General features: G+C 34.5%; 1 protein-coding gene across 1 annotated transcript; it reads left to right on the forward strand.

Annotated features, from left to right (window-relative positions):
• Nucleotides 1–3,559: 3,559 nt before the first annotated feature.
• Nucleotides 3,560–4,147, forward strand: LOC149968841 (uncharacterized). The gene has a single exon (XM_090169062.1). It carries the CDS (start codon nucleotides 3,560–3,562, stop codon nucleotides 4,145–4,147), a length of 588 nt encoding a protein of 195 aa, XP_090025188.1.
• Nucleotides 4,148–14,819: the final 10,672 nt, after the last annotated feature.

Consider the following 14,819-nt stretch of genomic DNA (forward strand, 5'->3'; position numbering starts at 1 on the left):
CCGTTAATATTCAACGTCTTCCGTCGCGTAACCTACTTCGTCGTCAAATGTATTCTTTCCACCCTACAGAATGTTTAGAGATTGAAACTTGAAACTGTTAAACCTAGGCTTAGTAGTAGTACTACTACAAAGTAGTTTACCAAAGTATCTGTACAGAGGCGCAAGCGGGAAATGTTGCTCCTGGGGCCAAAACAACTAAATTACTTTAAATAAAATTAATTTGAAAATCCAAAAATTGTGCCTTCGATGGAATCTATTCACTAATCACTAGGTATTTTCGAAAATTTATGCAAAGTGTGATTTTAGATACAGTAGAATTGACGACGGGCTAAATTTAGTTATATGCAGAAAACCAAATATAATTGTTATCAAGAATCAACAATCAAGCAATATATTTATAATAATATAAATATTGAAATTGCAATTAAAAACCTTAATTTTTGATTTTATTTTCACTCAATATATAGGGAGTTAACATAGACATAATAAAGAAATAGACACCTTACGCGGAGTTTGATTTGCCAAAAATATACGGGATCGATAACTAGCAGACAACCGGTATTTGTTCCGTATTCCTGTGGTACCACGTTTAAGCGACGCCTGTCGATTAGGCGAGAAAATACAAAATCATCACGTGACACGTCACACATGTTCGTGTTTGTAATCTTTTAGGTACTCTGACGTGATTCGCGAATATTTTGGCTGTGAGAATTTAAAATAAGGTAAATTTTTATTATAATTTTTAAATAAGTCAATTAATTCTTTCAAAACCCAAATAAAAAGCAGCAGATGATCTTATAATTAAAAACAAAAACATTCTAATTGCGAAATGATATTTTGTCAAAGGCTTAAGTATCTATCCGGTTTGTTGTGGTTATGTCTTGTTATGGGAATATTCTGAGATTCTAAATTGTAAACAAAAGTAAATGGAATTTTGATGAAAAGGATGATTCTACCTTGGATTAATAATGATTCTACTAAAGGTATGTAGCTATTGTCCTTGAAATAAAATTAGCTTTGACAATTTAAGTCTGATGGCTTGACCCTTCATTTCTAGATTTTTGTCCTTCGCTAATTTGTGGAGTCTGAGCTTGCAATATAAATTAATAACTTTCTTAATGATGATGTTCGATGGAAACCAAACCAGAGTTGGAATGGCTTTTGGTGTGACCCACCTTTTGCCATTTACAATTTGTATATCCCGTTCTAAAAAGTGATCATTACAAATTAAATCATGATTTGAATGTGTCGCGATTTACAGCAATTGTCCATTCATTCTTATTTAAAATCTTTTTATAACGAAACCTACAATACTTTCTCAATGGACAATTGCTGTAAATCGCGACACATTCAAATCATGATTTAATTTGTAATGATAACTTTTTAGAACGGGATATAAAAATTGTAAATGGCAAAAGGTGGGTCACACCAAAAGCCATTCCAACTCTGGTTTGGTTTCCATCGAACATCATCATTAAGAAAGTTATTAATTTATATTGCAAGCTCAGACTCCACAAATTAGCGAAGGACAAAAATCTAGAAATGAAGGGTCAAGCCATCAGACTTAAATTGTCAAAGCTAATTTTATTTCAAGGACAATAGCTACATACCTTTAGTAGAATCATTATTAATCCAAGGTAGAATCATCCTTTTCATCAAAATTCCATTTACTTTTGTTTACAATTTAGAATCTCAGAATATTCCCATAACAAGACATAACCACAACAAACCGGATAGATACTTAAGCCTTTGACAAAATATCATTTCGCAATTAGAATGTTTTTGTTTTTAATTATAAGATCATCTGCTGCTTTTTATTTGGGTTTTGAAAGAATTAATTGACTTATTTAAAAATTATAATAAAAATTTACCTTATTTTAAATTCTCACAGCCAAAATATTCGCGAATCACGTCAGAGTACCTAAAAGATTGCAAACACGAACATGTGTGACGTGTCACGTGATGATTTTGTATTTTCTCGCCTAATCGACAGGCGTCGCTTAAACGTGGTACCACAGGAATACGGAACAAATACCGGTTGTCTGCTAGTTATCGCTCCCGTATTTACCCCCCGTAGAATCTTGGGTCTATTTCTTTATTATGTCTATGGGAGTTAACAACTGACATAGGTTTGACGTCATTTTCAAAAATCGGCGCGATTTACACGCCATCTCTCGAGGCATCCGCGAACTATATTTCATAATAAAGCTGTGGTCGGCCATATTGGGTAGAAATTATCTGTTTATAGTCGGAGCTCTAAAGATGGTTAAAAGTTGCGGTGTCAAGGGGTGTAAAAGGGTTTTTGGGGCGATAGATAATGAGAGTAATATAGGATTTTTCAGGATCCCTCGCGTAGTAAAACACCAAGGTGAAAAAACCGAGGAACTTTCAAAAGAAAGAAATCGTAAATGGCTTAGATTTTTAAGCCTTGCACCTGAAGCCTACAGTGAACATATGAGGATATGCTCAAAACACTTTCTCTCTGGAGGTAAAGGTTAACAAATATTTTGGTTAATTAAATAAGTATTCTAAAATATATCCAACATATTACAGCACCATCGTCATTGTTTGACACTTCTAATCCAGACTGGCTCCCGTCTAGATTCGTAAATGACAATGAAAAATATGAAAGCGTCAATAGTTCAAAACTGCAACGTTTTGAAAGAAGACTTAAACGAGCGTGCCCAGAACTACTACCCAACGCTAAAAGAAGAAAAATCAAAGCTTCACAATTAGATATTTCTAACATAAGCACCAACATCCTCGAAGATAGCGCACTTGGGTTATCGTTACAAGAATCGGAGTTAGGAGTTGATACTTCTTTGGTTATGAATAGCACGTTTAATGAAATAAGCTTATCTGAAGTTTCGAAATCTCCTTTAAAAAACATTTCCAATGATTTTGGAACGCAAACTTATATGGTACGGAAGGATTTCAGTGCCCAGGTAACGGTTGGAAAAGAAGTGTTTGACTTCAGCGGGCAAACAGATATCACTCCAAAAGCAAGTTCTGATACTCAAACAATGAAAGCTGAAATTATGGAAAATGAAACCCAAACGCTCTTCAGGGTTATTGAAATGTTTGAATTTGAAGCAAGCAAGCTCAAAGTTGAAGAATCTTTCACCGAAGCTGAAAAATTGAAAGCATCAATTAAAGAGGCAGAAGATAAAATAAAAAATTTCTTTGAAGACAATGTTCAGCTAATTTGTAAATTAGAGAAACTTCAAAATGAACTGAACCTAAGAAACTTCAATCAACATTCGTCAATGATGATTCCCGCACAAGGGTTTTTACCGGCCTAGAAACCTACTCGACTCTCTTGACATTGTTTAACGGAATCGAAAGCTACTTGTTTCAAAATTCCTAACTGACCCCTTTCCAGCAGTTAATTTTGACTTTGATGAAACTCCGGCTTGGGTCCAGCAACAGAGACCTAGCGTATAGGTTCAACGTTTCCGAAATGACAATATCAAGATTATTTTATAACTGTTTGAATGCGTTGTACAAACGTATGACAAAATTTATTCACTGGCCAGATAGAGACTAGCTACAAAAAACAATGCCTATGTGCTTCAGAGATAAATTTGATAAAAAGGTTGCAGTTATCATCGACTGTTTTGAAGTTTTTATGGAAAAACCATCAAATATACTAACAAAAGCCGAAACATGGTCTAGTTACAAGCATCAAAACACAGTAAAATTACTCATTGGAATAACCCCGCAAGGAACAGTTTGTTATCTTTCTAAAGGATGGGTTGGAAGAGTAAGCGATAAACGCTTAACAGAGAATTGTGGTTTTTTGGATAAGCTCACGCCTGGTGATGTAATTCTCGCAGACTGTGGGTTTACAATCAAAGATTCCGTTGGATTGTATTACGCAACTCTGAAAATTCCGGCATTTCGTGATAGAGGGAAAAAACAGTTAGATCCCCATAAAGTAGAGTCAACGAGGAAAATAGCAAATGTCCGTATCCATGTTGAAAGGGTGATAGGTACTGTAAGACAGAAGTACCCTATTTTATTCTCTAAGCTTATGATTGAGCTGCTACACACCACAGTTGGGGAGAAAGTAGCAACTATAGATAAAATTGCCGTAGTAGCTTGCGCTTTAACTAATCTTTGCCAATCAGTTGTGCCATTTGATTAAAATAATTTTCAAAATTAAAATCTTGCTCGTATAACCTGGAAAAATTTGTAAATAAATAGCAAGTGATAGTTTTAAACAACTTCATTTTCTTTTATTTTTTACTATGGTTTTTTTACGCTTATTTGATCGATTAACTTTTTCGCGTATTTTATCATCTAACTTTAACGCAATCAGGGCAAAACCATTTTCCTTTGGGAACATCATTTACATTTATCTTTAAACACTCTAAATGAAACCACTGCAGTACACATTTTTAGCATCGCAACCAATCATTTCACCTTCATCATTACCTCCGCAGTTAGGGTTTTCTTTGAATTTATTTTATTGGGCGAGTTAAAATATAAAGGACTAGCCTGAGAATTTGTCAATTTATTATTTAATTGGTCCTCAGTAAATGGTGAAATACCGTGAATTAAATAATGATAAAGATGCCCATATTCTGTAGGCGGCAAATGTTCAAAACCAAACCCTACACCTCTATGTTCTCCATCCCCATGAACTTGTTTCAAATCGTCTGAATTCATTTTATACGGATCGATATTGTTGATGAATTTCATTTTTTCAAGGTACCTCTTTTTAACATGATCAGGGAGTTCATTAACATAATCTGAAGGAACATCTTCCTTTTCTTTCTTAGGCCTACCCATGACTAGGTTATTCAACTTATTCTACGTTTCTACCCAATATGGCGGACACTGTAGTTAATACAAGTTCACGAGAGATGGCGCCAAAATTGCCAGCAAAAAAAAACTCTACGTAATCTTTTTTTTTACCCCTCGGATGTTAACTCCCTATCAAGGGGCTAACCAGTCTAAGAAAGTCTGTACACCGGATTACGCTTAGATTAGCACTGCCAAAGGCAGGGGCTTCAAAGATTACGCGTAATCCCATTAGTACAGTCAAAGGTACGGCTCTGTACACCGATTACGCGGAGTGATCAGCCCCTCGCTCCCTATACACGACGACGAAGTATTAAATATGTACTGAAATCTTAATGGGTTTTTTTTCAATGATATACATGGTGTCACGTCACGCTTGTAAATTAATGTCCAAAGGGTAATTCTATGGAAAGTAGTTATGTAACATGCCCTATGAAAATACAACCCACCGGGTAAGGTTCCATAGATAGGACATCATAAATTCCCCGCCTATGACCTGTAAAAATGATTGAAAAACTTCATCTACAATTGAAACTTTCCGTCCGTAGATATAGAGGCGAAACTTTTTAACTCCAAACACTATAGCCAGACATTAGCTCTCCGTGGGGCTTAAGTTTTGCTTTGTCTTGTTCAAGCGGTTACAGACGCCACTAGAAAACAATTAATTTATTTCATATTCAGTAAGAATGTATCTCATTATTAGAATCATAACGATTTCAAAACGAGTATAGTGTAATCCAAACGAAACCTTTTATTCGTCTGTCCGGTATTACCGGAAGATTAATATTATTCGAGATTAAGTTCGTTGGGAATTTATCGCTTCGTGTCTCTACTCTCCAAGGTGAAAACGAAAAATAATAATTGGAAAAAAGTCAGTTAAATGGTTAGTATTAATGGTTCGATAAGTTTGCTTCTTTTTCTCAATAGCTATGATTCTGAATAATACACGATTTACCATTAAAATTAAGGTTTAGTAACTTTTTTTATATAAGGAAAGTTTCGGCCGGATTAGACGGCCCTCACTGGGCTGGATAAATCGGCCGAAATTTTTACTACGGGAAAATGTCGGCTGAATTAGCTGGTTGCTGATGGAAGACTATTCCAGCTGAAATTTTCGGTTTGGAAAATTTCGGCAGGAATGGCCTCCAGCAGGAATTCATACCTCGAACTTGGAATGGTTATCTTGCCTGATTTCCGTCTCTATCTAGGGGACCGTTTTTTTTCCCATCATTTTGACGTCAGAGCATACGTGTTTTCTCATACGATTTTCAATGGTATTAAATCCTAGTTTCTGATAATTTCATCCCCCTGTGTCGAAAAGGGTTCAAACATCTTTTTGCTTTCCCTTCGCTATTGCTCTATTCATAGCGACGGTCCCCTCGTAATTCGGACTTCGCGGTTCTCAAGGGCATTGTAACTGCTGCCAATTTGACAGCGCTAACAATGCCGGACTTAATCCTTCCACATGGAGAGGTCGGGAGAGCGAGCTGACCCGTCGCTATCAATGATGGGGTTTCAAACCCTAAATTTCGAAATGGCCGGGGAGTCGAACAACAAAAAACTACAGTTGTAAAAACGGGAGGTTGCGCGGGGTAAAAACTCCTAAAGAGGGGAGACGCGTGCGAGGGGGCGTTTTTTATTTTCTCATACACGTCACTGAAAACGGTCCCCGAGATCTTACCATAGGGAATACGGCCGGATAACCATTCCAAGTTCGAGGTATGAATTCCTGCCACCAGCAATTCGTCAGCTCTTCCGGCTGAAAGTTTCGGCCGTTTTAGCCACATTTTATTTGAAAGCTATTCCCGCCGAAAGTTTCGGCCGGAATAGTGTGGGAGCTAATGCGGCCGGAATAGCTTCGGCCTTAAAAAATACTGTTATAATTCCAATTCACAAAAAAGGAGATATCGATAATCCGGAAAACTATAGACCGATCGCTCTACTCTCAGTGCTAGCTAAAGTATATGATAAATGTTTTTACGCTCGACTGCTAAAATTTGTCTCTAAATTTAACCTCATAGCCGAAAGACAATACGGCTTTAGAGAAGAGAACATTGCGGAGTAGACTACGCTATAGCTCACGTTTACAATGAGATTCTGACATCACTAGATTCTTCTAAATTAGTCTTAGCCGTCTTCCTCGACCTAAAAAAAGTATTTGATTATGTAAGCCACGAGAGACTCTTAAAAAAAATAAACATAATGGGAATTCGAGGTCGAGCCTCAGAATGGATTAAATCGTATTTAGACAGTAGATCCCTACAAACAAAAATGAACGGAATATTATCAAATAGTAAAGTGTCTCATCTTGGAATCCCTCAAGGTTCAATACTCTCGCCATTATTTTTTAACTTGTTGATAAACGATCTCTTAATGTTGTTCAATGACGACTCATTAACTTTATACGCTGATGACTCACTCCTATTGAATAGCGAAGATAACATCATCCTAACGGCTAGAAAAACCAATAGAAAACTGGAAATTTTTTTCTATTGGCTCAAAGATAATGAACTAGTATTAAATAAATCAAAAACTGTGTATATGTATATATCGAATAAGAAAATATATGTGCCCTCAAATATTAAAATCGAACTTGAGAACCACAACCTAGAGAGAGTCGCTTATTACAAATACCTGGGCCTCTGGTTCGACGAACAATTAACGTGGTCAAAACATGTAGATCTAGTTGCTAAGAAAATATCCAGTAGTATCTACGCTATTTCTAGAAATCGTTCAATCTTTAATAAGCAAATTATGATAAATTTATACTATACTCTGATCTACCCTTATCTTAACTATTGTACTTTTATCTGGGGTAACACATCTCACGGAAATTTAAGTCGGCTGCTAATCTTACAAAAAAGAATTGTCCGGGTGATGGATCAAAAACGTTATTACGATCATACGGCTCCAATATTTCAGTCCCTTGGAATTCTAACCATAACGCAGATAATAAATTATAACTCTGTAGTCTTTATATACAGGGTCTTTTTTTTTGCTCGGAAAAGTGTTTTTTTTCAAAAACTATTTATAGTACCGATTTCAAATTTGGAAGGTCAATTCTCTATACCGGGGGACATCAGTTTGAGAAATTTGAGCGTTTTCGGTAATGTTTTTCACCAATTTTGAAAAATTATTTTTCGACCACTAGGTGCGAGATAAAAAATTTCTATTATAAAGTTGTAGGCCGTCATCGAAAACCCTTAAAAATTGTTCACTCGACGAAAAACAATTTATTTATCAGTGAAAATTCGAGCTTGAAAAATTTACAAGTTGGTGAAGCCAAATTACGATTGTTTGAAACGATAATTGAAACCGAATTACCTAATCCAGTTGAAACTTTGGTTAAAAAAACGACCGGATTTAAAAAACACGAGGCTATAGGTCAATCCTAAACATGCATTGGGTATTTAAAGGAAAACTTTGGGAGATTATTATCAGTGTTTGATAATATTTCGAACAATGCCTCGTTATTCAGTAGCTAAGCGTACCGAGATAGTTGCCATTTACTATGGAGAAGCAGCGCAAAACCTTAGAAGAGTGACTGAAATCTTCGCAGAAAGACATCCAAATGGAGCACCATCTGTAAATACAGTAAGACGAGCAATTCACGATTTCAATCAATTTAGTAACTTGCAACCTAGGTTTCGCGGATTGGGTCAACCGGATTTAGACTTCGAGAACAATGTACTCGCGTACTTTGTGGCATATCCTCGTCACAGTTGCGCTAACGCCGCTGCTGATTTGGGTTGTTCTGCAAATCGTGTGTGGAAAATTCTTCGTAAGAATCGCTATCACCCATACAGAGCTACGCTCCACCAAGGACTAATTGACGGAGACCATCAAAGACGTTATGAATTTAGCAACTGGTTACTAAATGCTTTCCAAGAAGATAGACAATTTTTGCGCCATGTTTTGTTCTCCGACGAAGCGTCATTTTCTAGAGATGGGCCCTTTAATCATCAAAACAGCCATCTTTGGTCTGACATCAACCCACATTGGGGTTTTGAATATCATCACCAGGTTCAATTTGAACGGGTCAATGTTTGGGTTGGACTTGTTGGAAACCGTTTGATTGGTCCCTTTTTCCTGCCGACGAACCTCAACGGCCAAAGGTATTTACATTTTCTACAGAACGAACTGAGTGACGCAATCGACGACCTTCCATTGGCTGAAAGACGTCAGTTGTGGTTTCAGCAAGATGGCGCCCCTCCGCATTTTTCCCGGCAAGTAACTGAGCACCTCAACAACGAGTTTCCTGAAAGGTGGATAGGGAGAAATGGTCCAGTGCATTGGCCAGCAAGGTCACCTGACCTAACACCGCTGGATTATTTTCTCTGGGGATTCGTTAAAGCAAAGGTATACGCCACGCCCATTGAAACTAGGGAGGAACTCATTAGACGAATAATCAGTGCTTGCCGAGACGTCACACCAGAAATGGTAGAGAAAGCGTTTGAGAACTTAATTGTCCGCGCACAAACCTGTGTTGCAGCCAATGGTGATATTATTGAAAATGTTTTGTAAAAATTTATGTGAATAAAATATCTGCATTTAAAAACCAAACGTGTACATTTTTTCAAGTGTGAAAACTCTACTACGTTTGTATTAGACTTGTTCCCTTTTCAATTAACGTTTCAAACAATCGTAATTTGGCTTCACCAACTTGTAAATTTTTCAAGCTCGAATTTTCACTGATAAATAAGTTGTTTTTCGTCGAGTGAACAATTTTTAAGGGTTTTCGATGACGGCCTACAACTTTATAATAGAAATTTTTTTATCTCGCACCTAGTGGTCGAAAAATAATTTTTCAAAATTGGTGAAAAACATTACCGAAAACGCTCAAATTTCTCAAACTGATGTCCCCCGGTATAGAGAATTGACCTTCCAAATTTGAAATCGGTACTATAAATAGTTTTTGAAAAAAAACACTTTTCCGAGCAAAAAAAAAGACCCTGTATAAATCAATTAATAACGAAATTCATAATGAATTTAATCAATATAACAACACACTATGAATTTCGTCAAAAAAATGTACTACTAGTGTCAAAATCGAAAACTAGTCGTAGACTAAACTCGATTTTCCATAAAGGAATAATTTTTTTTAATTCTCTACAGTTAGATAATATAAAAACATGTTCTGCTTTAAAAAAATCGCGAAAGAATATGTATCGAATTTTGTATAACACCTAATTTTTTTTTAATTGTTATCATTAACTGTTTTTTTAAGTAACAAATCTATTTATCGTTTTGTATATAAATATAGCGTTGGCTTAAAAGTCTAATAAGTCTTAGCCCAGCCCCACTTCTGTAACATAACATATCGACTAATAAACAAATATTATTATTATTATTGTTATTTGGGAAATTGATTTCTTGGAATCCGCTGAGACCACATATGTAAATTACACGTTGGTTCCTGAGAAATAAATATTAATCGATAGCAATGCCCATTGGGGCACTTGGGGGCCCATACATTTGGCTGATGTGGATCTAATATTACGGCTGAGGTGACTGGTTTACGGCTATTTTTATCGGTGTGTTTATTAAATAAGTTCCTTCACTGTACTTCAAATGGCCTGCCCTCTAAATTTGTTGCACTTAATAACACTAACCTATCTTACTAGTTATGGATAAATCCTTACGAGAGATAGAAAATATTAAAAATAAGTTGATGTCTAGCTCGAGAAGGCTCTTAATAAGTTACTAGTTGAAAAGACCTCTCACAGCTCGAAGTTAGATGTAGATCACCTAAACCCCTTCAGTCAATGGATTCCCGACAAAAGCTCGAAAGTTTTTTTATTGAAAAGATAAAGCAAATCACTCTAGTGAGTAACTTAAATCATCAAAATAAGGTTTAATGACTGAAACAGTAATTTTTAAAACTTCGTTCTTTTCAAGGTGTCGTTTCTTGGATGACTGGGTGGCAGATGGCACTAGACTAGTTTTAGCGAATTAATTTAGTGATAATTTGGCACAAGAATTCAACTGAGCAAGGCTTAAAAAACCTTTCATGTCATTCATAGTTAAAGTTATTGTGATAAATATGTTATTTTAATTACATTCTGGTGTCTTTATTGTAATTGTTGTATTTGACTTATGATTGAAAGTATGGTTTTCTACTCAACATTAGGCTCTGTTCAAGTAAACAGTTTGTTCAAAAACGTTCCCGAAGCAGACATTGAACAAGTCATACAAGATTGGCTGAAGCACGCTCCAAGTTGGGTAGCCCAAAAACAATCTTGCTCCCAGGGCCAAAGCAAAATGTTTAATTAAAACTTTATCTTGAAAAACACGAATAAAAATTAATTCAAAACTAATTTGATTTTAATATAAAGCTAAGTCATACGCTTGGCCATTTCGATACTTATAAGTAGGGATTTAGAAAATTGCGGAGATAATCATTCAAATAACGTTAATTTAAAAATCGACCTAGCCAATTTCTCCAAATTTACTTAGCCCATCTCAAATTAATAATAAGTAGCGTAAAATATCAAAAGCTAAATTTATCAACGTTATTAGTAGGTCTTAAAGTGTTGAAAATTAGATATTTAAGCGTTTATAAGTAGGTATTAAACCTAGAAATTGCTCTTAAAAAAACGATGAGCTAGTGAAATAACACGTAATATCGATGTACATATTATGTTGTGACTAAGGTGAAATGGTCGGCTATATACGTTCTGAGAAACTTTGATTTGTACCGAATAAGGACGTCTGTAAATATCGTTTATAAGTTGGTCTTAAAGCGTCTAATAATAGGCCTAACCGCGTCTATAAGAATTACTCACAGCACGCAGCATAAGTAACCCGTAAATTGTATTTAAGTAGGCCTTTAAGCGGCTATCTGTAGTCGAAAATCTATCAAAATAAATGTCACAAAATCATTTTAAAACTTAATATCGACGTACATATTACGTTTCGATAACTTTATGACTATCTGAGAACGTAAATTTGTTCTTAAAACGTCTATAAGAAGGCCTTAAAGGGTCTATTAGTAGGCTTTAAAGCGTCTAGAAGTAGGCCTTAAAGCGTCTAATAATGTCTTAAAAACGTGATAAGCTAGAAAAAAAATCGTAACCAAATTTGTACAGTCTGTTACAAAAGTCTTCGACAAAGGGAGTTTTCGCATTTATCTTAAATTTTCTCGAAACGTGTAAACGATAGAAAAATTAAACCGTAAGCAATTTTTAATACTTTTTTATTTCCTTTCATTTTTCTATCCTTTACACGTTTCGAGAAAATTTAAGATAAATGCAAAAACTCCCTTTGTCGAAGACTTTTGTTACAGCCTTTACATATTACGTTTCGTTGACGTTGTGCTTAAAGTTAAATGGGCGGCCAAGCTACACGTTAATGTTTACCGAATAATGACGTCGGTAAATCACGTCTTCGTGACGTCATTGTTCTTCTTGGGTAATATAGTTTTAATAGATGCGACAATGTTTTATTTTTAGAAATACTTTTTTTTAATATAATTTCAACTTGTTAAATATAGTGGTTTTGGACATAATCAAATGCTTCCGGTATAGAAAATGTTAAGTATTAAATTTGATTTTATAATATGATACAATACTTTTGTTTTAGAAAATGTTTAATTTGATATTGGCTTTTAATAAGTCGACTATATAGCAAAGTGGCATCAGTTTAAAAATCTTACATGGTTTTGTAGTACGTCCAAATTTAGATCATTAGGGTTTTCCATGAGCTGTAAACGAGATACAAATATTATTTATCAGAATATGTAAAGTACTTTGTAAGATTTTAAAACACGCAACCATATTTCGGGTTCATGCATTTACATAACACAAAAGAATCACATTAACAATACCATTATTTTTGGCCAGTTCTTGTAAAAGCGACAGATCACTTTACAACAAAATATACAAATAATTAAGTAAAATTGTTCCGGTGTGGCGTCAAAAGAAAAATGCAAGTATGCTCATAGTCAGGCTAGTGTTAATAAACAGATCCATTTGCAATCCATGAGAACACAGATGTTTGGGGCGTACTTCCCTCTTCTAGATTTCAATGGAATATCGATGTGCGATTTCGACGAACAAGACGATGATTGAGAGCGCCGTTCCGCAGAAGCAGACGCGGAAAATGGGCATCAGGAAGGACATTTCGATGGGTTCCGAAACTATATTCTTGCCCGTTGGATTCGTTCGTCTGTATTGAAATTCCAGGCGTATGTCAAAAGGTTTTCTTTGTTGGGTTTCTACAAATCTTAAAGCCCTGAAAAACACGAAGACATTCTAGACAATAGTTGACTTAAGGATACAGTTGTAAATCGGAAACTTTTTCGTGGGAAATAACCGATGTCTTTTTTCCGGAAAATTTTCCGTATTTTCCGGAAAAAACGATGAAAAGGTTTTCATTCCATGCTTCACCTAATATTGTTCGCATACGAAACCACATTTAAAAGTGGAATTTTCGCCTTTTTTTTTCAAATCCATAAGATAAACTAGACTAGTTGAGAGTCTTAAGTCTAGACACTTCAATGTCGAGTCTTTCTCACGGTAGTTTTATAAATTTTTCCGATTTGCGGAAAAATGTTCTGGGAAGTTTTGCAGGGATTTTTCGGCATTTAATATTTTGGGAAAACGGACAACCCTGTTTATGAATATAGAAAATTAGCATCCAAAGGTATTTTGATTTAAAGTATGTACAAAATTAGCATCCAAAGGTATTTTGATTTAAAGTATGTATAAAATTAGCATCCAAAGGTATTTTGATTTAAAGTATGTATAAAATTAGCATCCAAAGGTATTTTGATTTAAAGTATGTATAAAATTAGCATCCAAAATTATTTTGATTTAAAGTATGTATAAAATTAGCATCCAAAGGTATTTTGATTTAAAGTATGTATAAAATTAGCATCCAAAGGTATTTTGATTTAAAGTATGTATAAAATTAGCATCCAAAGGTATTTTGATTTAAAGTATGTATAAAATTAGCATCCAAAGGTATCTTGATTTAAAGTATGTATAAAATTAGCATCCAAAGGTATTTTGATTTAAAGTATGTATAAAATTAGCATCCAAAGGTATTTTGATTTAAAGTATGTATAAAATTAGCATCCAAAGGTATTTTGATTTAAAGTATGTATAAAATTAGCATCCAAAGGTATTTTGATTTAAAGTATGTATAAAATTAGCATCCAAAGGTATTTTGATTTAAAGTATGTATAAAATTAGCATCCAAAGGTATTTTGATTTAAAGTATGTATAAAATTAGCATCCAAAGGTATTTTGATTTAAAGTATGTATAAAATTAGCATCCAAAGGTATTTTGATTTAAAGTATGTATAAAATTAGCATCCAAAGGTATTTTGATTTAAAGTATGTATAAAATTAGCATCCAAAGGTATTTTGATTTAAAGTATGTATAAAATTAGCATCCAAAGGTATTTTGATTTAAAGTATGTATAAAATTAGCATCCAAAGGTATTTTGATTTAAAGTATGTATACAATTAGCATCCAAAGGTATTTTGATTTAAAGTATGTTTAAAATTATCATCCAAAGGTATTTTGATTTAAAGTATGTATGTTAAAAAAGTATCAGAAGACCTGTATATAGTAGATAATTGTATTGATATTGTCAAAGGACTCGAATACAAACAAGTTTTACTGATAATTAGAATTCCGATTATTTCCGTTTCCGAAACCCTATTTTTACCTTTCTAAATGTTATGAGTGAATTCGCCGAAGTATTTTTTTTTAAATTGAATTTAAAATATTTCGACGAATGAAGATCGATTTTAGGATGAATTTAAAATAGAAGAAAAATAGGTTATTTTTGATTTCACTATCCCTTTAAGGACATCTAATCTAAAAAGTAATGTTAACCCTTAAGGATAGCAAAAGGAATGTGTTCCGGAAACGCTTAAGGATATCTAAAGGAATGCGTCAGGGAAACTAGAGAATCGTTTTGGGAAAATGGTGCAAAATGGTTTTCTTAGGGATTTTCCCATTACTTTTTCTTAATCCTTCTTAGGATACAAGGGTACAATGTA

This window comes from Leiobunum rupestre, chromosome 1, assembly GCF_980474605.1.
Source record: "Leiobunum rupestre chromosome 1, qqLeiRupe1.1.hap1, whole genome shotgun sequence".
NCBI lineage: Eukaryota > Metazoa > Arthropoda > Arachnida > Opiliones > Sclerosomatidae > Leiobunum > Leiobunum rupestre.